The following is a 26910-nucleotide window of genomic DNA, read 5'->3' on the forward strand; positions in this document are numbered from 1 at the left end:
TTTGCTCTGAAGGATGGTGGGAGAGCCAGGATCTTAGGAACCTTTACTTCAAGCTTGAAACCCAGAATAGGCTCTGCAGTTTATTATTTGACAGAATAGATATGACAGATGCAACTAGTTGGAAGACTTTAAAGGTTCAGTGAATTTTGCATATGACACTTACTTATTTGAATCACCCATCTGTGCTTTCAATGACGTGCACTAATTGTTCAAGACAATAGAGTATCAGACTGTTATATAGGTGTAATGCTACACAGTATGCTCACTTTAATGAGAGTTTATAAATTCAGTTCTTCCTGTCTGCATGAAATGAACTCCACACAAAAATTAACAATGAACTGACAAGTTTTATAGAACTATAAAATTGATTATGTCAAGAAATGAAATAATAATAATAAAATCTTACTGCGTTTCACGTGAGGGATGTGTACTTCTCACCACTTATGTTTTGTCTAATTCTAATTTCTGGAAACCAGGAGTGGGATTCAGCTTCAGATTAAGACACCGTCTCATGCAGGAGTCACCCTGTAGCTGTCTGTGTGAGCCAACTATGTAAACACCCATTGTGGTTTGAGGGGAGAGATGGTGTAGGAGTGCACCAGTGTTCGTGGTGCCTAAAGGCATAGGGGCCTACATTAGGCTGTGATATCGTTCTGCTGGCTACCCTGGCTGTATTATCTACATGGTCCTTTTTTATTGAGAAGTCCATTATCAGCATGGTCCTTGCTTATTTAGACACCTAGCTCGCATGTGGGGAACTACATTTAGTCTTTAGGAGCTTAAAGCTTTAAACTTTAAAGTTACAGCTCTTCCCTTGAATTTGGATAGCCCACTGTACAACTTAAATCACTAATGAAATGCCAGTGCATTCTGACTTGCTCACGATGGCATAAATTACTTTGTTCATTAGTGTTACCAGCAAAAGACACTGGCCCAGACAATGACACCTTAAAAAAACCAAAGGATGTACTGACACTGCAAAGGATGGTGGTTTTGATTGCAACATATGCTAGGCTCTTTGAGTAGTTTTAAGCTAGTTATCGTGGTGTTAGTCCCAGCTCTTCAACAGAATTGCAACCATCACTGAAATTTAAGCTTCTGTGTATGTTATTCAGACTGCAGGAAAGCCAGCTCAGGTGTGACTTACACTGATGTCAATCCTACAGCTGTTATTGGGAAGCAGTCTATTGCAATGAATGGCGGTGGTCTGCTAAAGTTCACAGCCTGTTGGAAATCTGCAAAACTCAGAAGTTATTCTTATACTGAAGGCATGCAGTGGAATTGGGATGAAGTTTGAGGTTAAGCTGAAAGTCTTGCAGGGAAGGAGAAGAGTGGCCGAGAAAGAGTCCTGTAACTCCTGTGAAAGCAGTTCCAAACTGAGGACACAGCCTAGTTCAGCTTGCAAACATTTGGAACCTTGTCCAAAACCACAGTGAAGCATAACCTTATATATAAATAGTTTAAATTTACAAATCATACTAATTGCAACATTGTTTCTACTGCTTTACATTGAAACATAAATCAGCTCTGCTTTTTAACAGTTTCTGACAATATAAAACTATTAAATTTCTTTTGTTAAATGAAGCAGTTCATTTGTGTTTTGTCTATGTAGAAGTCTGATGATTTCAATAATCATTACTTCAAAAAAGTATAAGATTGCATAACAGTGATATCAGAATAGGACTGTTCTGTCAAAAACTTTTAACATAAAAAGACTGAATATCATTGATCCATGATCCTGATGGGTATGTTTTCCAGGAAACCAGATTTCACCGATAAAAGAAAAGTAAACACAGTTTATTATTTCTTTTTAGAGAGTTGCTATCAGTAATAGATTCCTTTTCTTTTGCTTTCAAACTACTTTGTCTGCATCTAGTCTTTCTCCGTAACATATACCCAAGCTGTACACAGAAAATCCCAGGAGAAAGAAAATAATTTTCTAACTCTCACATTAGCAAAGAATGTAGAGGTCATCTATGCCCACGTGTAGGATAAAGTTTTAGAAATGCATCTAAATCACGGAGTTAATATATACTTAATGCATTTATACATCTGAAGGTATAGTTAAAAACTCTCAAAATCTATTGAAGTTAATTGGCTTTTTCCTGTTTGTCTATGAAATACTCTGCATTTACAGTTTAGTTAATAATCCCGTAGCTGAAGAGCTGGAATGAACCTGTCTAACGTTACCGAAACTTTATTGAATCTACAATGCTAACAAACTAAAATCTTAAAGGAAAATTATAAATCAAAAATTTTGCTTCCTACTATCAAAACTACTCATTACTGGTGCTGAAGTGAAAACAAGGACGAAGATTATCTGTACTGTTGGGTCCATGAGCAAAAGCAATCTTTGCTGCCCCATAGGAACAGGCTATTAGCTCTCTGTTACAGGAATAACCTTCACTTTCCCCAGTGTGTTTGGTAGTTTGATAAGGTATTGTTCTGGTGCCAGTAGTTTGCTATAAATGCTGTAGGCATTCATTCTGCTCAGCAGGATGGAGTTTGGATTACTGCAATGTTTTTTCACTAACTTTGGTTGACTTGGGAAAGGGTCATAATGACTGTTTGCTCAAATAGTCTCCGAAATATTCCTCATAGATTTGTTTACTTTCTAAACAGAAGATATTCTAGTTGTATCAGGAACTACTTTTAAACCAACCTTAGTAATTATGGCTGAAGAGTTAAAGTGATTATAAAGTAACTGTCATGTGTGTAGTTGTTAGAAAATGCTATATCTAATATAGCTACTGATTTTGTTATCAAAAGGACCCATACATGAAACCTTGGGCCATCGTTATACTGTTTATGTAAATTCTCTGTATTTGTTAGGGAAGAGAAAGTACCTTTTACCCCACTAGGGTCATCTTTAAAAAGAGAAACATAGCTCAGTATGAAAACCCTGGTAGCTGTGCCCATATTGTGATCCTAAGCAAGTAGACTTCTGAGAAAGAAAATAAATAAAATAGAAGTGAGAGTACCTTTTGTCCAATGATGAGAGATGTTGTGCTTTTATCTGCTCTGCGTTTTGCTGCTTTCCTCCAGAGAGCAGGGTTATTGTCAACAGGTAAAGAATTAGGAATGTCATATTGTCCCAAACCTGTCAACTCTCACCTAAATGGCTGTTGTGAAAATGGAAGCAAGGGCTACTCTGACATTTTGCTCTTAAATTTGCTATGCTTTTTGTAAATAATATATTGTAGTCCTAGACTTGACATTTTGTCAATCTATTTTATTTTCATGATCATTTCCTGTTCACCAGCTTCTGTGTTAAGATATTCAATTATTAAATAGTAAGCGTGAAGGCAAAGTTTCTACTACAAGGGTTTTGAGCCTTCTGTCCATATAGGAGTCGACAGTAGCTGTGTAAATATGTGGTCCCAAGTATCACTGCCTGTCTGTAAGTTCTGCTAGATTAGAAGTGATGTGCTGATTTCCTTTCATGCTCCATTCAGTATAAAGATTTCATCTATCCATTTGGGAATCCTTAATATAACATGCAGAGCAAGTCAACTGTGGTTTCAAAACAAGTACCACGCTAATACTGAAAACATGTCAAAAGGAAAATGATTTTTCTTATGACAAGTATTTGATCCCACTAATCTTCAAGCGGTGGCTGTGCTGTTCTTGTTTTGTGACTGCTCCATTGCTGAGATGTTTTGAGTTTTCCTGCCTAAAATTATGCTCTTCTAAAAATACAGTATGTAAATATGAGAAAATAAGTGAGGCCAGGCACTTTTCTTCTGACAGCCTTTTACATAAATGCTGCCCCCTCAGTTCTCCCATCACTGTTTCTCAGAGCTATGTGCTTTGATTCTGTCAAAAGGTGTGGTAATGAGAGCAGATATAATTATGTTTCTAAAAGCTGGTGACCACAGTCTCAATTAAATAGTCTTTTAAGGATGCTTTGAATAGTGGAGAAACATTTGACTTGAAGTATCTTTATTCTTTTTAAGATCCAAGTTAATGGAAGGACTGTAGTCCTGAACACCAGGTTATTAGTATCAGTATTTATTAACTTTAAAATTTTTTTCTACTTATATTTCAGTAATGCTCAGAGCTTCAAATCTGTAGGCAGAATCTGTCTGTGTTTAAAAGGCATATAGGAGAAACTGCCTGTCTATGTGTGTGTATGTACACATATATTTATATAGCCATATATAACTAAAAGAAAATCATCCACCTTTACCTTCCAGGAAGAAACCTTGCTGTGTGAATGTTTTAAAACATTTAAATATGACTGTACATGCAGATAGATGTAAAGTATCAGAAGTACTATCTCTGCCCTTGAGATCACAAGAGACAAACCTGTGTACGATAGCAAGAACAAGGAAACTCTGACTTGGGTACCAGCATCAGCATTAGGTGATTGGAAGTTTTGGGCCAATGCTGAAGGCAAGCCTTTACGATTCATGATGGAGGGTGCAGTCCCATCTAATTTAGCCTACTGTGAATGAGTCGGCATACATGACGTCTACCTTGTTTGCTCACTGTAGAATCAGATTTTCTTTGCACTACTCAAACCATGGCAAGAAATGCAGTGATTTGGAGTTAATATAAGGCAATTGAAAAGTTGATCAACAAGTCACTTCGCCTATAAACTCCTTGCTCCTCTGTCTGCCGAGTGTTTGTGAGGAGAGGGTTGGATTGCAGTCAGCTATACAACACAAAACATTCTACTCCCCTTTATCACTTTTCTGAAGAAATTCAGCTCTGTGAGGTAGCTTTAAATTAAAAAATTAAGTTTCACTGATAGTGGCTCAGAAAATTGAGAAAATAAGACTTGAAAATTATTTATGATCTCTGTGGTTTGCGAGAGTGTGGATTTCTACATGGTAAAATACTGCACAGGTTGCAGTGATACAGTGATTTATAGAGAGCTAAAAGCATGTGGCTTAAAACCATATGACATGAAATACATTGGGGAGAGGGGTGGGAGAACTTATTTCATTCCAAACTCTATATGAAAATATTATGCACAATTAACTTGATTTTCTCTGCAATGTTCAATTACATGGTTACATGAAGACCATTTTGCTCTGCTATTTGGGCTATGAAACTGGGTCTCAAGAGAGCTGGACTGTATGCTCAGCTGTGCCATAAACAAAACTATGTAGCTGCTGTAACACCAGCCCCTGCAGTTAATAGAATTAGTTGGGGAGAAGACTTTTCCAGCAGAAGGCAGAGTGACAGTGTTTGTCCCTAGCAAAGGTAATTGTGCAAGAATCCCAAAGCTATCTCACCTGCCGAGACTGCTGTTCTGGGCTAGTTTCTTTCCAGAGAGAGATATTTGGGGGCAAGATTACAAAGGTTATTTGTCCAGTTGTTTTGGGATGAATCTTTTCCATTCCACATCTGAGAACAGATGGGGACAGTGAAATAAAAAGTAAAATAAGATTAATTGGTTTTAAGTATGATTTTAGTTATATTTTGGTATTTAAGTCAAGTGGTAGCAGAGAATGCTTTCTGATAGCATATCTTATTGTTGTGGATGACCCACCCTACCTGTCTGAAACAACACCAGAAAAGGTACAAAAGCAGCAAAAAAGAGACTAATCTTTACTGGGTTTACCTAAATTGATGGTGGTTTTCTCAGCTGTGTCTCTTTGTATAGCCTTATACGAAGCATGCACTTAATGGCATCCTGACTTGCACTGTTATTACAGCAACACTGTAGAGATCTTTGCAAGAAAGTGAAGATTAATGTTGATATATTGTTGGTAATTGTAAATCTTCCTTTTGGAACTGGAAATTTGGATCTTAAAATTACAAATCTTCAGTTCTGTTGCATGAGTTAAACATGATCAGTCTTTAAGCTTGTGGTCTAAAATGAGTTCATATCTTCCTTAAAATTAGGAAGCAATTTGATTATGAGAGCTAGAGAAAATGAATGTAGCATTTTATTTGTATGTACACAGACTAAAAAGCAAGGCATTTATAACAAAGAAAATTTAATTTTATTGCAGAGTATTGGTAATATGTTCAAGAGATTGAAATTTTATTTGTTGATTAGATTTACCCATAGAATAATTGAGGGAAGTTAGAAATTTGGGATGCTCATTCCTGCTTAACTCTTACTCCTGAGTTGACCTCCTGGCCCAGATGCAAATAGGAGCAGTTCTGTTAATGGTAGTGGATCTGTCTTTACATTATTAGGAGACTTAACCTGGTGACTTCAGAGAACTTACTCGGAGGCTTAAAGTTAAGCGTGTGCATAAGTCTTCATTAGGATCTGGATTGTAGTCATTACCTGTAGAGAGGGAGAATTGATTCATGATCTGAAAGCTCAGGTGGTGGCACAGCTGTGTAATGTTGCATTCAATTCATTATAGCAGTGTGTCACCCTGGAATATAAGTATCTGTAAACCAACATGAATTATTAATACAAGTAAAATGTTAAAAGCTGCATGGACTTGTGATATTGGCAAGTGAGGTGGCACTGGAGTGGTAAATGCTGATGATAACAGCAGTATAACAGCTTACAAATTTCATTTTTCATGTCTGTTACCTGCCCATCCCTCACCTCTGGAGCTTTGTACTCCAGCCGCAGTGTTCCTGGTTAAATGCCTGGACTTTGTTTTTCCGTGTCAACCTTGGTCGGCAGTGTCCTGGTCTGTTTGAAGCATCCTTTTCCTCATTTATAATTCCAATGGATGGGACAGCCACTGCTTTACCATAAGTGTCTGTTCCTTTCCTTACTTTCACTGGAAAGAAAATAAATGAATGTCTTTCACTCCTCTCTCCCCTCTCCAATGGATTCCTCCCCACACTGGCTAGAACAGAAGTCAGAGTAGTTCAGAAGCTCTAATGTCTAGAATAATTATCAGGTGGTTGGTTCTTCCACTGAATTGCTTCTTTCTTGTACTAAGTATACTCCATGCATGACCTATGTTTTCATCGCAGCCCTATAAAGATTACCAGACAACTCACCTGGGATATTACCTTTGTATTTTATGGAGAGTTAGGAAAAAAGTACCTCTGCTGTCTGTGAACAAGTCCTGGCAGGTCTCTTTCCCGGGAGTGGTGCCGCTGTATCTGCACTGCTGTGCAGGGGCAGAGTGGAGCAGAGCTTTACCCATCCAAAATACCATCTGGTGGGACGCTGTAAGGGTGCCCAACGCAGGCAGATGTCCAGAGGGATGAGGTACGCACACTGCATGCCTCTTCAGGGCTCAACTTGTCTGCTGTGTGGATGGGCCCCAGGGGACCATGGCTCACCCATCAGTCTGTACTTATCCGGCCTACTTTTCTAGTAGTGCATGACTCCATGTAAGGCGTATCATATAACCAAAAGCCTTCTAGAAAGGGAATTGGATTTATAGAGTGACCAACTGCAAAGGGAATGGGATTTAAAGAGAGCCTGAAGTGAAGCTTCATTTGGGCTGTTCTCCACAGGACATGTGAACATGAAGTGCCTTCACCTCTGAGAATACATTGAATTTCAGGCTGCACCTAAAATGGGAAGCAGAGGAGTGAAACTCTGTCTACATTCCCAGATTCTGATCTCATTTAAATTCACACAAATCTAGTGTTGAGTAATGAAGTTCCTTCAGATTTAAGGGAAATCAAGATCCAGCCAGTGTGATTAATCTTGTGAATAAAAAGGTTCGGGATTAGACATTCTTTCTGTGTGACACTTCAGCAATATGCTGTTATAAAAGACACAGCAGGAGTTAGTCTTGAAGTGTCAGAATAGCTTCTTTAGTGACAAAGCATTTATACATGTAAATTTTCAAAGAAAGTTGGCAACCCTTTTGTGGGTTCAATTTGCACCTGTCATTCACTTGCGGATGCAAATTTAAGTTACTTCCAGCTCTAATTACAGTCCTTGATTGTCATCACAAATCAGGTAGTCAGATGTGAATCGACTGAGGTTTGTGCCATCATTTGTTGTTAAAACATGAGTGCAAATGTTATCATCAAAAAGCAAAGTCGACCAGGGCTTTGCCCTGCTGATAAGTACAAATATTACAAATAAGTACAATATGGAAATAAAAGGAATTTGAGGGGGAAAAATAACAAGGAAAGGAGTGAGCATGTGGTGAAAGCAAGACGGTAATAAGGGAAAATATAAAGTAGATTGTTTTGTCTGTTGCAATGAAGTGTGGTAATAGGAAGAGATATTTTTTCAGTTAAGTGTTTCTTAAAACCCCGCTGCCATTTGTACCTTCCAAATATCTTTTCTGTAAGGAATTCTAGTTCTTTTATTTTTGCTGACAGCTTTCTAATTTTCAAATGAAAGAAGATGATTTTATAAAATTATTCATCAGATGACTATTATGCTGTATCTTTCCAATTTGTCATTATATTTATAAGGAAAATTATTATATAGTTATGTTTTAATTTCAACAAATAAGAATTTGATTTTTGACTTCACTGGAAATGTTGAGGTCTGAAGATTGTTAATTATAACTCATCATTAAATTAAAACCAGGAGATAGGTGCAACATGTTATTGTGCCTCAGCTAGCATCTGCTAGACAGTGATAATTCAGCACAGATTTTTTTTTTTTTTTTTTTTTTTTTTTTAGTCAGAGAGTCTGTTGCATAAAAATGATAGTTGAAATAACAAAGGATTGGTTATTTTATATTTGAATCTGAGGGTAGGGCCTAAAAAGGTGAGGTAATTCCACTTCACAGATCTTCAGTGCTCAGTTAAAAAAAAATGAGGTAACGGAGAAGAAATAGCAATGGATGGATGGAGGCACTTAATCTAAGTTTAAAGATAAATATAAAATTGTATTTAACGTGTGCGCTACCGGATTCCACAGTGTTGCAACCCACTCAGCGAATTTTTCTAATACCTGTATTATTTCAGCAGTTGGCCTTAATCTCATCTCTTTTTCTTTTTATTGAATAGACACGTTAACTCAAAGAATGCTTATTACTATGGAGATTTCTAAATTGCTAGATCTGTGGAGCCTACTTAACCTAATGTAAAAGGTCCTTTTTTTCCTTTCCCACTTTTCTCATTACCGAAGGAGAACATTTTGGCCCAAACAATGTCTGTATACATAAGCACAGATTTATTAAGTTTAGAGGATTTGTACTGTTATTTCACAAAATGTTGTCAATTTGCGGTATGACTTTTTTTATGATGAATGGCTTTCCCGGGCCAAAAAGCTAATGACATCCACGGCTTCCACGCCTCGCACACACATGCGGTCCAAAAGGCCACAGATAATTTCTGCCGAATCAAGACCATAAAGAGAGAATTTATAATCAGCTTTAATGTATTTGGGAGCTAAAGTACCTTAGTCCCTCATCAAAGGGAATGATAAAAAGCAGAATTAATATGGCTAGACTTTAATTATTTCTGAGCGCATAATTACTCTTTAGCTAACTGGACAGGAGGTATGTTATTTCTCTTATTTTGAGCAAAGGAAAGCCATCTGCAAACATACAGTCGTCAACTATTGAGATTTTAAAATGCATCATGTATTTCCTTAGCATTGATTGCAATACAAATAGAATAAATATTTGAATAATACTTTAAATAATGTAAGAACTATTTTTAAATTAAATGAGTAGAGAGTTTGCTAGGAGTTCCTCCTGTATGCAGCATTCCTTTAGCTTTTGTAGCAAGACTGTTCATTGCCTTTAGGAGACATAAACTGCAGTAATCGCTTCTTCCCCTTTTTAAACTGACTTAGGGGTCTACTTTTCCATTAGCATTAATGAGAGTTATGGGTACGCAGCAACATGAGACTAAATGAGACTAAACCTTAGAGAGAGTCTTGATAAGTAAATCATTTTTGTATCAGCATTTTAGAAGCTTTAGTATCCTTTTCCCCCCTCATTATTTATGGTACCAGATTACGTTGTTGATATTTAATATTTATTACATAAACTGTAGCTAAAATTTAGGCCAGCACAATAAAGCAGCATACCTATTGGAAGGCTTATGTCTTAAGCATAGTAAAATGGTCTTTTTTTTAATGGATGCCCATTTGGGGAAGTGAAATGCTCGAAGAGGAGGAATAAGTGAGCCTTCACAAAAGGTGAAGAGAAGCTACAGTGGAACAACAGTGGAAAGTAATTGTGGGTGAGGGACTTTTGGCAATCAATTCTGTAAAATGTATGCTCTCTTTTGTTTTATTGGCTCCTAGTCCATCTTGTCTTTATATCAGTATTTTTATAATTAGTTTCTGTTACCTAAAAAAAAAAAAAAAAAAATACTAAAATGATGGAAGAACCCTGAAGAATCATACACTGAATAAACAGTCAGGGCCAAAGAAATGAATCTAGTGGAAGGATACATTTAATTTACAAAATCATAAACTTTCTGTAGAATATTAATTCAAACCTGCAGAAAATAACTGAAGATTATACACTTACTAATCAATTTTGTCCCTGATTTATTTTTTTTTTACTTGACTATCGCTGTTACATTTTGTAGGATCTTCCCATAAGATTTTATTTTGTTTATCTGGTAGTGATTTTGGCATGTTTTCTGTGTAAGAACTCAAGACGTCAGCCTTTCTTTATGATCATACAGACACAGTGATGCTGTTAGTCAATGTAGTCTATTATTTGGAGAATCAGAAGCAAAAGCCATTTCTTGTTTTAGAATGAGAATTACTGCTGAAATGGGTGGAAGTCTAAGCCAGAACTTCTCTGAATACTACTTTCATGATTTCAGAAAATTTCTCCAGCAGCCATACATGAAATGGGCAACACCGAACAGTCAAGCTCAGAGCTCTGCTTCCTCTTCGAGGATTCAAGATTGAACCACTTGGTGTTGCTGTATGCCATTGTAGACAGCCATGTGCACAATGGGTCTTGAGCTGATGTTGCTTTTAGGGATTGCAGAGCAATTCAGTAATACAAATTAAGTTTCACAGCATCCCTTTGTGCATAGGTAAAATACAGATAGTAGGTAAGTAGTTTCACACCTGGTGCATGAGGACCAAACTCTGCTTTGGTTTCTAGACTTCAGATAGCATTGTAAGTCCAGGAAACAGAAAACCTGTCTCAAGCATTTTGGTCTGTGTTTCTCTAAGCTAGCTATTGCTGAGATGTAATGAATGTGGTCCGTTATATTTGCAGACTGAAGCAAACTTGTGGCAGAAATCCTATCTTATTTCTTTCTCAACTGAATACTGTTCTGGTGCCTGGTGGGTCTGCCACATGTCTCCATCAAGGATGTGGCAAGCAGAGCCCCTGTATTGTGAAATAGTTATATAGCTGTATTAGAAAGCATGTTTAATCTATGGCACCTTAAAAATAGGCCAGCCCCCTTGCAAAAGGAATTGTCAAGCAGTGGAACAGGCTGCCCGGGGAAGTGGTTGAGTCACCATCCCTGGAGGTATTTAAAAGATGCGTAGACTTGGCACTTAGGGACATGGTTTAGGGGTGGACTTGGCAGTGCTAGATTAATGGTTGGACTCGATCTTAAAGGTCTTTTCCAACCTAAACTACTCTGTGATTATCAGGAAGGTGGCCTGATTTTTTTTTTTATGGTTTTCAGAGAAACTCCTAACTGTATAAATACTAAAATTATCCAGGTTATTTTTATTAGTGAGCCCGTTATGCTTCACCATATTCTAAAATCAGAGATGGTATGAGACCAGTCATTTACGTTGGGGTATTTGAAGCACTACATAACTGCTGTTGAGATCTGGAACCAGGACCTACACAGAATACCTCCTAAAGGCCAGCTATTAAAGAGAAAGTAACATTCATTGTCTTGGTATCATCCAGAAAAGGAATCGCCCCTCTCTGTGCAAGTTATTTGGAGAAATGTGTGCTGTTTGCCTTTCCAGATGCTACTTTGTTCCTTTCTGGTCACTTTAAAAAATTTAAAAGATAACAAGAAGCCATTAAAAATGTGTATGTATATCTATCTATCTATCTTTGTCTGTGTCTGGCTCTCAGACTTATCCACTTAGCTCTGCTAAGTGCATAGCCCTTAAAATTCTTAAGTACATTCTTCCTGTTCACCATGCTGAAAACCCACCATGAAATTATTATTATTCTTTGCACACATCTTTTACTTTTCCAGTTTTATTCTTTTAGAAGTAAAAATGCTATGGTATGAGAGTGATGGGCAGCAAACCATTTGAATGTGTGCATTTGGATAGGATCATGTTATCTAGATACCATATGTTGTAAAGATTATATTCAGGGCTTGTATTAGGAAAAGCTGTTGCATCACTAAGGCTCTGTATTAAACAGAGTGATTGTTGCAGGTGTAACTATAAAAATGCTCGTGTTTAATTTATGATATATTATTCTAGTGTTCTGTATTTAGAAGGAGTTTAAAACTATTCTCTTGATTGATGCAGTAATTAAGGTATTCAGCTTTGGTTTTCAATAATATGGTCCAGTTACTACATTCACAGTTAAAATCTCATGGTACTTCATGGGTTGTTTCTGTTTCTCAAATCCATGCACCTGGTACAAACATTTTATGAATTTTTTTTTTAATGCATCACTCAAGTACATGGTATTTTGCCTATAAACAACAGGTTTAATGCTGAATGACTAATATCCTGTAAAATAACAGAGCTAGAGAGAACTTTTTAAATACAAATGTTTTAATACTCCATAGTGCTTAGAATTAATGCATGTCTCTTGCCTACATCTACTGCAAATATCAACACATACTGTTCATCTCTTTTTTGTTGTTGTTTTTGTCTATTGCTATTTTATGCATGAGAAAGTTCTTGTTTTCTACTCTGCTTGGCTGGCTTTTTCTTTTTTTGTTACTTAGTCCTGTGTTCGTACTGATTGCTTTTTTGCATGCAAATTACAGAATGTCATGGAAATGAGAGAGCTCTGAAAAAAAAGGAAAGATAATGCTGAGTTCCAACTGTCTTTTGTTTGTGCGTAAGTGTGTAAAATATATGACGTGGAAATATTTTCAGAATGGCCTTTGACTTTCCTTCTGGCGTATATTTTCATTACCGAGTAAAGGAGTGGGCATTTTTCCCATTGGAAAATATGATGAATCTATTAATACTTAATAATACAGGTACTGGGCATGAAAGAATTTTGTCTTGCCATCCATTTATAGAAATAAGGAATTGTGATATTGTGTGTCTTGCCCAAGCTAAAAACCTCAATTCCATATTCAATGCAACTTTTGTATACTGTGTGTGAAAACCTGGCCCCATTGAAATCAATGGCAAAAATCATTGTCTTCAGTTGGTCTAGGATTTCACTCTGGTTTCTAGTTTACGTATGGATGTTAATGTTTCTTTACAAATATCTCAGCAGGTAGTCAAAGGTTTCAAGGGAATCTACAGTTCTATTTAAATGAGAATGTAATGAGTGTGTCAAAAAAAAAAAGAAAAAAAAAAAGAAAAAAGCCAAACCTATGCTTATCTTTGTAAAGCACGACCTTAAATGGTTAAACATAGAAATGTGAATCAGCATTTCACAGAAAATATTGTTTTAACCAACTGTCAAGACCTTGATTAGCCACCTTATTGCATCAAATGCAAGAGGTAATTTGGCAGTTCCTAATAACAACGATGACAAGGAACAATTAAGTGGATAAATATAGTTTATGGTGGGTATGCTTTTAGTAAACAAGCTTTGATTCTTCATTTAAAAACAATAAAGCACTGGGCACTCTGATTCTTGTGCTAGATGTTTCTAATAGCCATACCCCCTAAGGAAGGTTTTGCTGTAATGTTTGAAAAACGTAATGAAAAATTGTTCGTTATAAACTGAGATTTCCCTCCCTGCAAATGTTTTTCTTGAAACATCCATGGGAATTTAATATTCACTGTTTTTTTTTCCTCAGTCTTGTATATTCTTGAATTGTCTTTTTTCCTCCATTTTCTCCGTTCTCAATCCTAGGTCCCCTTACAAAGAAACAGACAGATGATTTAGGTGATAATGACGGTGCTGAAGATGAAGGTATTTTTTTTGCCGCCAAACTGATTTGCATGACAAGGATCCCTGAAAATCTTTTTTCTCCCCTCTTTTTTTGACTTCTTGTCTTCTTTTGAAGAGTTTTTTTTTTTTAATTCCCATTTTTGATGTGTTTTGTCTTCTTGCTTGTTGTTATACATATATATATATTTTTAATTTTTTAAAAGAAAGAATGTTGTTAAGTTCTACGTTTTGATACAAAACAGTAACAATATTTAAAGAGGAGGGTTTTTTGTTTTCTTGAAATGGACTTTTGATATGTTGCATCCCACCTTTTGACTGAATTTTGTCCATACTATTTAAACTAACACTCTTTTAAAGTTTCTCTGTACACCTTTTTGCATGTTTTCTAACCCTATGTATTTCACCAAGTACAAAGATGTTTCTTTTTTCACTGACTGATCTCAGTTTGATAAACATATAAAATGTTGTGTTTATAAAAGGAAAAATACAGAAAATTCTTAGAAAGTGTCTCTTAAGCAACTGAATTTCCCCAAATACAAAACCTTCTGCATTTACCTTGCCACGAATAAATATAAACAAACGCAAGACTACCCCACCTCCCTGTAGAAGAGAGGTAGCCCTGGAATGGCAGGCAATATTTGTAGTTGGTGAGGCTTTGTGCAGCACCGGTGAATTCAGTGGAGCTAAACTGATGTCATCTAAAGGAATCTGATTCTTTCTGTTTTCTACAAGCATACAAAGATGCCTATCTGCTTGTGCCACCCCTTAGAAAACTGTATTACCAAGTAAAATCAAAAGTTTGAAATGTCAAGCATATTATACTGTTTAAGAATTATGGCTGTTAATCATATAAGCTATGCAGATTTGATATTTTTTCAGGGCTATGAAAATGGTAACAAGGGGCTCTTTCTCCTGAGCAGTCTCATCCCTTCAAGTAGATGTGCTTCAAAATTCTGAATCTTAAACACATACTTTGTATATTTTATGGTCAATGAGTAAAACAAATTACCATATAAGACTGGTAGAGTTGCTACTTGCTTCTCTGTTAATATCTGGGGATTTTTTTTTGCCAGATACTAAGATGAAGCTTAACTTGTAAACTGCAAGGCTCTTAATTAAGAAATTTTTCATCACACAGGACATTAACTGTTTTACTCAAACAGAAACGTGCAGTCTTATCACAAAAGACGAAGGAAGGCAAATATAAGCATTTAACTTCTTACCCAATAACCGAACAGAAACTTTATAAATAAACCCACAAATTTGTATGTGTGTGTTTTTACAATCCTCTGCTGAATCTGTGTGTTAAGCATATGAATGAAAGCCCACCAGTTGGCCCAAGATTTGAAAGAACAACCTAATTGAAAATCTCCTTTGAAAGCTCTTATATTATTCAGAGCTAAGTATGATAATTCAGATCCACTTAGCTCTATGAAGCCAAGTCTTTTTTACATTAGTTCATGACAGAATATTGCAAGGGACAGTCTTGTGTATTCTCCAAGACCTGTGGCACTGAATTAGCCATTGTAAGAGTTACTCTGTCTTGTTTTAACAATATGGTTTAAGAAACCATTTGAAACCTGGGTTATTCATCCAGTGGGCCTTAATGGCTCTCCTAAATTGCTGTATAATTGCCAAGACAGATGCTAATGGCTTAACGTTTTTTGAGTCCTTCTCTGCTTAGACACACTTAGAAGAGACTACTCAGTTTGCTAAAATTCAGCAGAGGGTGGTTGCTATCAGAAAGCAGCTCAGTATGTAGTATCAGATGAGAGTAGGGATCTCAGTCTTTGGAGAACGGGTGTCCGTGTCAGGCAACACCTGTCTCCCACATTGACAATTGTAGGAGAGAGAGAAAGGACTGCAAGAACACAGCAGTCAAACTAGAGGGGAAGAAACACATTTACGACACTAATCAATCTCTGTAATTTATAGGAGTGAGATTAATTTTCTCTGGCATACAAGTGACAATTTTGTTCTCCTTTCCATGCCAATAGAAGAATGCAGGCAGTAATTAGACTTTTACTGCTTCCGAGAGTCACAGAGAGACAGGGCAAATTTGAATTTTTATGATCAGTAGACACTGAAGGCTGCTGGGATGTCTGCTGGGTTGGTAGAAACCTCGTCTGCTGTGGCCCTGCATTTCACTGTACCTCGGTGGAGGAGCAGTATCAGATGACCCACATTTTGTGAACCTGCTTTTCTGCACTGGAACTTTAGCACTTGTTACACATGCAAAACTGAAGAGTTCACAAACTTTAAGTCATATGTATTTAGGTATGAGTAGCAGGAAAGAGAGAGGCAAAGCAAAAACCCACCTTAGCTGTCTAGGTTTCTGCTAACCTGTCCATCAAAGCCTTCACCTTTTGCAGTATGGTAGTTTTTACTCAATATAAAAATCTACAAATGAATAACTGGGAATAAAATAAAACAAATAGCAAACTGAATGAATGATGAAGTTGGAATATTAGGGAGACTGGGTAATACATGATGAAAACCAACTGTGTCATGTAACCATAGAATCCATGCTACATAAACAATATACAGTGATTTCTAGAATGCCCAGGATGGTCCCCGTATTAAGAAATTTAGAGCTCCCCTATCCATTCCTGAAGAAAGACCTTTCGCAGCAGCTTCTTGGATCAAATGCCTGGAAAATATGCTGTATTGTGTCACTCAAACATCAGAGTTTGATTAGAAGATTTCATTTTAAAACAGCGCTCAATAATCCTACTCCCATCTGCTGCTACATGTCACTACCACAGTATTGTGGTCCAAACCTTGCCAGCACAAGCAGTGGAATTGGTAATCAGACTTGGATCTCTGGTATGTACTGCAACCAGTAGACCAGGCTTAATTAGATCATTTTTCATTTTTGTTTTCAAAAGACCCAAAGGCAGTAGTGCACATTACCAGCTAATGATCTGCAAATTTGCTGTGTAAAAAATGAAGGTGTTTTCAAATTCTATGAGTGTGAAAATCCAGAAATTATACAAATGTCGTCTTTCCCCAGTCTGGATGCATTCTTGTTTCCTTTTAACCCTTTCATGTCTACACCTGAAATTGCTTGCCTGTTTTTCAATAAGTATTGAACTACTTGCACAGGCACCAAAAAACAAGAGTGGCAAAAGCACCAGCAACCAGTGAGCATTGGGGCTTTCCCTTTTTAAAGGAATGGTGAATTTGCCTATTTGCTGACATACAGGTAAGCAATATCTAGTGTAGACACAAGATGTAACTTTAAGTTGCTTAGCGGTTGAATAAACTGTACCTTCCCCAGTCTAAAAACAAGGCTTAGTTTAAAAAAAATAAAATATTTTCACCATAATATCTTATCTCAGTCTTAATTCCGGTAAAGTAATAATTTAACTTGATTTAATTTAGCTATAGCAAAAACCAGTACCTCTTTATGCACCCTTAGTTCCTGTATGCTAAAATCCTTTGCATGACTTAAAATATAGCAACACAAGTCATTAATCAGCCTATGTACTCAGGGATCGGAACTGGACTTCTAGGTAGTTAGTGCTGTATGAAATATCCATGAAGGATTGCTCACAAATGAATTCTTCTCATCCACCATTCTGTCATACACACCTTACCTAGCACATCAATCTGTCAATCTTAGATGCTTATTTAGTCCCCAATGCTATCTGAGCATCTCTCAGTTTTTAATGTATTCAGTCTCACAGCATCCCTCTGTGATAGAGGAATGCTATTATTCCATTTTTAGAAATGATGAATACAGATGCTAAGTTTGAGGAATGCAGACACCATGTCCATAGTGAAGCAGGGAACTGAGAGTACATGCCTCAGAAGCGGGGTCTGCTCTGTAATTGCTAGGTGTTTCTACTCTTCCCTTCTCCATTCCAATCTCTCCTGTGAAAAAGGAGACAGATTAGGAACAGATGTTGCTGTTTGTTCACAGGCTGTAACTGTGATGATTCTGATCGTTTAGTCTGATGCTCTGTCTTATATGGGCTATTGGACTTCATTGACTGAGGGAAGTTCTTGGTCCAGAGCATGTTTTAAATCAAAACAAACACAAATCCACTCAAATTTTAAATTACTAATGATGCAGAATGCATCTGCAAAGCCCTTCTTGTGCTTAACAGACTGTAGCATCATTGGCGCAAAAGAGCACATTTCAGAACTGAGGATCTTCTCCAGAAACCCCTATCACTCCATTAGTATTAAAATAGACTAGGTTGCCAAGTTTTAGCATTTCATCTGCTTTCAACTGTCATGGTAAGAAACAGGGAGAGAAACAATCTTTCCGTCTGGCACTAGTTGTACATTTTTGGACTTCAGAGATCAGTAAACAGCAGAACACGTTTGTCTACCTCACAAAGCAACCACATGCTCTAGCCTTAATTAAGGCCTTTAATGAGTTCCAGCCAGGCTGGAGTAGCACAGATCTTACTGCTTTTGGTGAACTTGTTGGCTGGTACACATAGACATATTCCTGATTCCTGTTCATCCTGTCACCCATGCACGTTATAGTTCTGTGATTCTGATTCCCAAGTACAGAGTCTAGTGTCACTTGCATATTAAATTTTTCCCTTTACGCTGAGAACCTAAGTTCAAATTATGTTGATTTTTTGTGGAGGTAATATTAATACTTGAAAAGATGCATAATAAAAATTCTGACAGACCTTTAATTTAAACACTTCTTTGGGGCTCCGTTATCCTTTTAGCACTGCCAAGCATTGCTTGTACAGTGAAGAGTCTGTCAGCTTTTGCATTTCTAACCATCATCTTTTAATAATTTAAAATTACTACCTACCTGGCTATTGAGGTCCTACTCTAATGAGAATCTGCTCCAGATGCTTGCCTGTGAAAGCATAGGCCTTTTTTTTATGTTAGAATATACATTCATATAGTCCTCAATCAGGATCTCAAATTACTTTTAGGTAAAGGTAGTTAAGTGTTTGAGAGTGCACAAAATGATCCATTGGTTTAACAGATACAAAACCAACCAAACAAAAAGGAGATAATTCTATTTGTCTGAAACTTGATGGGCACAAGTTGTATTTTAAAACCTGAAATGTGTCTAGAACCTCGCTGCCGCTCCTAACAGAAGTTCAATAGTTACTTTAGTAGTCTCAGGACATCTAGTTTTATATCACGTGTTAAAAACGTGGTATTAATGGATGTGTAAATATTAGCACTACTAAGTGCACTAGCTTATTAAAATAGCAGTGCATCTATGAGGCATCTGATAGATTTGAACTGAAAGGTCAAATACTGTTAAAAGGCTTTGAAATGATTAAGAGTTGCACTGATTAGTACCATGCTCTACTTAAGTATTTTAGGACCAAAGCTTATGGAAGAGCTACACATATCCGTGTAACATTCTGTGTAAGGAACACGTAGGTTTTATAGTAACCACTCTAAAAGTTTTCCAGTGTTCTTGTGCTGTTTCTTGTTCAAAACCCAAGATTTACTTACTAGTCTACATCAAAATGTCACAATTTTTTATAGCATTTAGAAAAACACTGCTTGTGACATCTGTGCTAAACTAATTATATTTTTGTGCTAAGTTGTCTCCAGGTAGGCTTTCTTCCCTTCCCATTTTGGTTGTTCCCTGCAAATTATACTTGTTAAGTCACGTGGCCAATTCACATCAGCTTCAAATGACTGAAGCTATAATTATGTTTTGTTATATATGACTATTGTGACTGGTATTCACAGTCAGAGCCGGTTCCCTGTTGTGTGATGTAACAAACAGAATAAAAGACAGCCCTATTCCTAAATTGCCTAGAATGTAATTAAGACCAGACATGAAAAGTAGATGCAACAAACGCTAGAAAGGTACAGAAGAGAGGACATGATGGAAATCATAATAAGAAAGTTCATGTATATGTCATATAAATAAGATCATTCTCTGCTATACAGTAAGACCTACTTAGATGTTTTATGAACTAGCAATTTAAAGCAAAACAAATCACAGCTCTCAAAAGTTATCTTCTGTGTGAATGAAAACAGAAGAGTTGAATTTGAGGATTTTGAACAGCACTATCCCTGTATATGTCTTTGAAAATATTCACGTGTCTGCTTTTTAATAAATGCACACTTAATAAAATGCAACAAAAAGTTTGGTACACAACTAAAATAAATGGGTATATAAACCTACACTTGGCAGAAATGCCACATTTGCACCCCAATTCTTCAGGTTCAGAATGAGCTACTTCCTCAAATAACTATTAATCTGTGTGAGAAAGCCTAACTACGGTTTACTGAGACTACTCCAGCAGATGCGCACAAAGGACTGATACCAGGCTGTAGGAAAAAGTGAAAGATGTATCAAATCATTTATGGTCAGGTTTTGAAAAGTATCTGAGTGCCAAAATGTCAATTATTTTCTTTGAGTTGGACACTGAAGTCCAATAAGCACTTTTGAAAAGTGCATCTTTCTGCCACTTTTGTACCAATACAGCATTTCTCCTTACAGAGTATTATTTCAATACTTCCTCCATGTTAATTTTAAAGGATGGTAGTTTTATGGGGCAATATTTACTGTCTTTCAGGTAGGAATCAATTCTTGATTATGGTCTGATTTTTTTCTCTCTTCTTTTGATCTTATTGTTAAATAACATCCACCAGTTAATAACATCTGTACTTAAAAGTACTCTCCCAACTGAATGTTTGTACCTTTCAGATATTCTTAGCTGTAGTGTGCAATTGATATGAAACCACTGCCTGTAAGATCAAAATGCAGCCATCTCTCATCTTCACATGAAGCGCTACATAGCTTCTCTGTAATCTGTAGCTCAAAGTCCCAGTAGCCTCAGCTGAACACTGCCTCATCTCACAGATGTCCCAGTACTAGATTACTGCCTGAGACGCGCAGAATCACCATTGTTCTTTTGTAGAAGGGATTTTTCTTAAGACTCATGACTTTGACAAAGCAGCATGAGGAAAATTCATACTGCATGTCATCTGCTCTGACGTGGCACGTAGGCAGAGCTGAAAATTAGTCGTTCTTTATCGTCTGTAATCTTTACAAGAATATTAGTAGTAGGAAATAACAAAAGTATGGTATAGACAGAATTTACCCAGAGAATCACGTCTTTATATGTCAAATTTTACTCATGAATGTGTGCTTCCTTTCTTGGATAAAGGACACCCATTCTTTTCTAAATATTCCAATATTATTTTCCAGATAAACAGGCCAATACTACCAACATTTCATTACTGTTCACAGTTGGCGCTCTGCAATTCTATGTAATTTTAATTAAAGAAGAATTCTGAGACAGTCTCCCCCTGTGCTACCACCAAGCATACAATTAACTGTGTACAATTTCTGCTGGGAACAGTCACACAGTGATTTCAGATTAATATTTTATTATTGCTTCCATGTTAGTATCAAAAAAAAAAAAAGGAAGCATAGACTATGAACAAACCGTCTACTGAAAACAGCATATGGATTTGAAAAGACTCTTTCCTTGGTGTAGATTTTAAACCTCGGGAGCTCATAATTCTATCCTATGGACAATGAAGATAAATAATCTCCTTAGGCTTTACACACTGAAAATCACATGTTGGAAAGCCCTTACTATATGCTTGAGTGAGGAAAGCAATACAAGCAATTTCTTGCACAACCTTCATCATCCTTTTGGTCTTGAATAAATGATTGTTCTAGTACTTCCAATATTGAAGATCCATTTTCTGATCTTGACTGTTCTGGCATTTTCTTCAAGTTAGAATCAATATCAAAATAACAATAGCACATGGCTTTCTATAAACAGACACATCTGTGCTGATCTTTTTCAGCAAATTCAAAAAGCAGGGCTTTTAGTGTAACTGCCCTTACCTTTACAGTGCTTCAGAAACAACTCAATTCTACAGAGAGCCTACCTGAAAGCTGCTTAACTAAGATTCCTCCAAATCAAAGGAGTAAACAATACATCTGAGGTTTCTTCAAATGCTGAAGTGAGTAATCAGGGAAGTCACTTGAATACTGCCATAATGACAAAAAATGTCTTCAAATCAGAATATGCAGTACAGTTCCCCATTGGGAAGTTTTCATGTGCTCTCCTGCTATTGTCTTTCCTGATTTTTAGGGACTATTATGGAATCTTATGACTGGGGCAGTGGAAAAGACTCAGATACCTAGTAAATGAGATCACAATACAATTCAATCCAGATGTAAAAGTTTAAATTTACATCTCAGCTGATTTCTTTCCTGTCCAACAGAAAAAAAAAATCTTTAAACAACATATATTATTCCACCATTAACTGTGGTTTTGAATTGGTACTTAAGAACAAGGAGCAGTGGTGTTCATTTTATTCTGAGTAGATTCATTAATTTGCTAATAGGACTATTTTTGGGGGGGGGGGGGGGGTGTCACAGATACCCAAATCGATGTCTTCGTTAAAAAGAAATTCAAATCAATATGTCAATAGTTAATTTTGTTATCATTTGGTGTCACTTTTTAGAACCTTACAATTGGTTTGAATACAGCGTGGGGGTTTATAAGCAGTGTTCCAGGCAGCTATTTTTTCAAATATACAGTCCTTTTCACAATTCAGTAAAATAACAGGTACCCATGCACCTTAAACTTCAGGCTACCCAGGTTACAAGCAATGGCCGTTTGATGTCTAAGTGTTAAACAGTTTCCAAGTACTTTTTGAGAACTTAGACTTCAGACCTATCAAAAGACAACTGTTTATACACGCTTTTTATAAATTACTAACCTTAACTGTACTGGAAGCAATCAACAATTTACATATGAGCAGAAATCTTGTTTATCTTAATATGGTGAATCACCTTTAGCTGAGTGAACAGAAAGATGGACTGAGTTTTCAGAAGTGTTCGCGCTCACACTGGTGTTAGTAGACGTTTTATGTCAAATTCAGCAGGAACAGAATTAGACCACTGTTCTATTGCATTTGAGCAAACATGTTACCATTTTCGATTCCTTTCAGCTTTTCCAAGGCCAAGCGTCTCAAAAATATGAACTTTAGTTACAAGCAAGCCACAAAGAAACACTTACGTCCACCTGCCCATTTCCTTATGTAAAAGAAGTTGCTTGAGAAACACTTCAAGAAAAATAACCTCACTAAAAAAAAATTAAAATATTGCATGTATCTTTTTTTGGTACTTTCTTGAGATAAAATGTGTCTTAATATTTTTTCCAGACATTCGGGACAGTGGGGGACCTAAGCCTGTGATGGTGTATATTCACGGAGGGTCCTACATGGAAGGCACTGGAAATTTATATGATGGCAGTGTTCTAGCAAGTTATGGGAATGTGATAGTCATCACAGTCAACTATCGCCTTGGGGTACTTGGTAAGAAGCTTTCAGCTTTCCATTAATCCCTGCTATCTGCAATGCAATTCATGTTATACGTGAGAATGTGTTTAAAAAAAAAACAAAAAACCAACCAAACAAAAAAACCCAAGCAAAAGAACAACAACAAATTTTTTTATTTTCTTTGTCACATAAAAGGTTTGTATTCTGGGGATGTGATATAAAGACATTGCAAGCATTACCTGGAAGAACATGCTGTTGTGCTTTTAGTGGTATGAAACTGTTATTCCCATTGCTGAGCTGTTCAGACAGAAGAGGGTTGGTTTTTTTCTGTGAATAACAGTGATGCTTTACTTCATAGACAGGTAAATTAGATTTTTAAAAAAACGTTAAGTCACAGACAATAGGGTTTTCTGTTGGAAGAAAGAGACTAAGTTTTGATTACCATGATTTTTTCATGCAGTGAAAAAGATAAGAAGGTTATGAAAATATTATTTAATAAGAGCTGTTCTTTTTACCTATTTGTTTTGAGCTTCATTGTGGTTTTGAAAAGTGTTATGGGTGTAATTCAAATACTTCCAGGATTTCTTTTTCTAGGCTAAATTAGAGAGCGAATAGAGTTACTTTTGATTGTTTCATATACAATGAACAGTATACGATGATGCTATTGGTAGACTTGTACGATATTCCTCTTTGTAGCTTGTATTTCTAAAAAATTATACTTTGTTATTTGTTCAGTGTAGTCACGTTCATGATACGAGTTTGCTAGCTCTTAAGACAATGTGATTGTTGTGGTTTTTTCCTCCTGCATATTCTACCAAAATGTTGCACGCTAAGACTCCTGAAAGCAGGAGTTCAATTCTGGAGTATTGTGGAGGTCAGTACAGTCACTTTGGAACACTTACGTAGGTGTAAGGGTATTCCCTGTAACATCTGAAGTGGCGTGATAGGGCGGTGTCGTTCACAGCAGTGAGTTGGTTCTTAAGACTAATCAACTTCATTTTGAATTCGTGGGTATTAGTAACGTCTGCTACTCTGGTTTTGTTTTGTGTGGTCATTTTATTTCATCATTGCTCTGTGTTTTAAATTCAGCTAGCACGGTCCCCAGATTCATCGGTTCTGGTTTGCTCATCTGGGTAATTTTCTTCCCACAGTTTCATTTTTGTTAAATATTCAACATCTGAATACACTTTAATTTTGGGGGTAGGGAATGGACTTTGGCTTTAGATTTTGAAACTTAATCTACTATGTTTGTGTTGTACAAGGGACCGAATCATTTCCAGAAAGATTGTAACTATTTTTTGCTGGGTTTATCTCCTTACTATCCAGTTGGAGTTTTCATTTGTGATGTACTTTAAGCCAGGAAATTCTGATATTTTGTATGTTTTTCTTCTTCTTCTTGTCTTCCAATTTATAAAGTGACTTCAAGTCATAGGTACATATTAGTGCAGCAGTTAATAATCTGTGCCTCCAATCAACATTTTAGTTTTATACCAGTGCTCTTGCCTTTCATGTTTCAAACAACATTTGTCTATATTATATGCCGGTAGGGTATTCTGTCCAGTAATATGTATCTATTATCTGAAAGCACTGTTTATTTTTGTAAATTATTTAGTCTAATTCCTAAATCAGTTGTAGCGTTTGAAAGGACTAGTTGCCTGAAAGATGAAAATTAATTCACCTTCATTGATGGTAATGGCTTTTCCACTTGTAATTTAACACTGATCCCTGAGGTAACCCACTGCTAACACCTTACTGAGCTTACGAGAATTTCATTTGTGTTCGTGCTTTTGTGGTTCTTTGGACTTTGTGGTCTTTACAGAGCCTCAAGGGGCAGAGAGCTAATTTTCTTTTAAGTGGGACCTATTACAGTAAAAACTCTAAAACTCACAGTAGAATCCAGTGATTGGTATGAATGCTTGAAATTACTTTCAAACTAACTAAAATAACCCTGTAGGGTTATTGCAGGCTTTCTTAGTAAAATAAATGCACCTGTTAACTATATGTAAAAGTCATTCATATATTTTGTATCTGGTACAGTGCCTATCTGTCATGTATTAAATAAATAATGATGACATATGACTAAACAGGTAGCGTAGAAACACACTAGTAATCAAAATAGAAAATTTGCACAGTTTGCGTTTTTTTCTGCCTGCCTTTGTTTCCTGGTCTTAAGATAGCCTCAGAGTAAGACTTCTGCATTAACATAGTAGATACCAACTTTTACTTGTTCTGCTTTGATGAACTCTTGTTCATCAGTGTAGAGCAGAATGTTACCTTCTGCAGTCATGTTAAATAAGATATGGTTTTACAAATACACAGCTGACAAATTCTCAGCTTCCTGTATTTGATGATATCCCATAAAGTGAGAGGTTCAGCTTCACTGTCCATTGCCTGTGGGACACCTAGATCTCACTTTACTGCTGTGTAAAATGCCTGGCTGTACAGGGAGAAGTAGCATAGGGTTTTTTTGGGTCTTTTTTCCACGTGAGAAGATGTAGGGACAAAATAAGGTCTGTCTTCTCAGTTTCATATGACCGTTACTGGTCTGGGTTTCTTGTATCAGTCTTTGTGGATATAAATATATTAATATAGACAATCTCTGTGAGTTCTAGGAGTTCTGCCATTGTTTCACCAAGATTCACGCTGTGACATTTCTTAATAAGGAAGCCAGTTAAATAAATGTTTAGAGCTGCAACAGCAACATTTTCTTCCAAACCAATTAATGATGGGAAGGGAGGCTATGCTGTGATATTAGATTCCTTACAGTACTATTAAGTCCACAGTAGACAGCTTTTGGTGCAATTCAGACTATTTTTCTGTTTATTCTGAGTTGAAACATCCTTTGCCTTATAGACTACTCTGCTCAAGGATGTGTGTTTAATGGAGATTCAAGATTTGCTTCTAAGTAAAATGTTAGAAATCGCTTAAAAGTGAAATCCATTTGGTAAAGAGAAAACAATGATAAAAATTAAAGAAGTATGGAGCAAGCAAACAAAACCACAGTGAGTTCCCTGTCCCAGTTTTGTTTTTGAAAACAAGTCTGAGAATGAAATTCTGTTAGAATCTTTCCTTAGGTAAAGATAAGATGGAAAAGAGAACTGTTAGCCCTGGAAAATCAGGGACTACTGAATAAGAAGCCATTGGAAACAGACTATTTATGTCTCCTTTATATTCTCTTTAAATGCAAGTCTTGCGCAAGCAATCTCATCTAGGGAGGAATACTGCGCAAGTAGTCTAACACCATTGAAGGACAGCATAGGAGTAAGTGCAGATATATTTTTATGGCTTGTTTTTGGGAAAGGACAGATATGAAGACAAGTTTGGATTTTGAACTCAACTAAGTTGAGACTTCAAATGTTTATTTAACATACCCATCTGGTAAAAAGCAGGAGCTTTTTATTTAAATTTCATAAAAGAAACATAAAAGGATTATAAAAGGAGTCTATTTAACATCCAGAAAAGATCACGATAGACAGATTTAATGCTGCCAGTGCTGTTTTCTGTGTTCTTTCTTATGAAAGGTTTATTTAGAAAAGGAAAATGCTTTGCTTCAGCATTGGCTGCTACCCCTTTTGCTTTCAAGAGGGCAGAGAAAGTAGAGAGCTGGTTTACGCAAACTGCGTACTTGTTTCTTCATTTTATTAGTTTATACTTCTTGCTCTTGATTATCTTTTAATCACAGGACATTAATAGAACTGAAAGAAACATTTTTAATGTAGCTCACAAACTGAACTGGGGGATGGAAGAATGATTCACAGGAATCTCTAGGTTAAGCACTGCTTTAAATTTCCTATTTTTTCCTCTT

At 36.4% G+C, this 26910-nt stretch overlaps 1 protein-coding gene across 7 annotated transcripts in view; it reads left to right on the forward strand.

The window, feature by feature from the left end:
- Window positions 1-26910, forward strand: part of NLGN1 (neuroligin 1) — a 316082-nt gene that overhangs the window by 89634 nt on the left and 199538 nt on the right. For 4 of the 7 annotated variants that reach the window (XM_075031405.1, XM_075031407.1, XM_075031408.1 and 1 more), the window contains one exon: window positions 22989-23141. In XM_075031405.1, coding sequence (XP_074887506.1) covers window positions 22989-23141 — 153 coding nt within the window. Of the gene's footprint in view, window positions 1-13808; window positions 13869-22988; window positions 23142-26910 lie in introns of all 7 variants that reach the window. The other 3 variants (XM_075031403.1, XM_075031404.1, XM_075031406.1) reach the window with 1 other exon arrangement.

Source organism: Buteo buteo, chromosome 7 (genome assembly GCF_964188355.1).
Source record: "Buteo buteo chromosome 7, bButBut1.hap1.1, whole genome shotgun sequence".
NCBI lineage: Eukaryota > Metazoa > Chordata > Aves > Accipitriformes > Accipitridae > Buteo > Buteo buteo.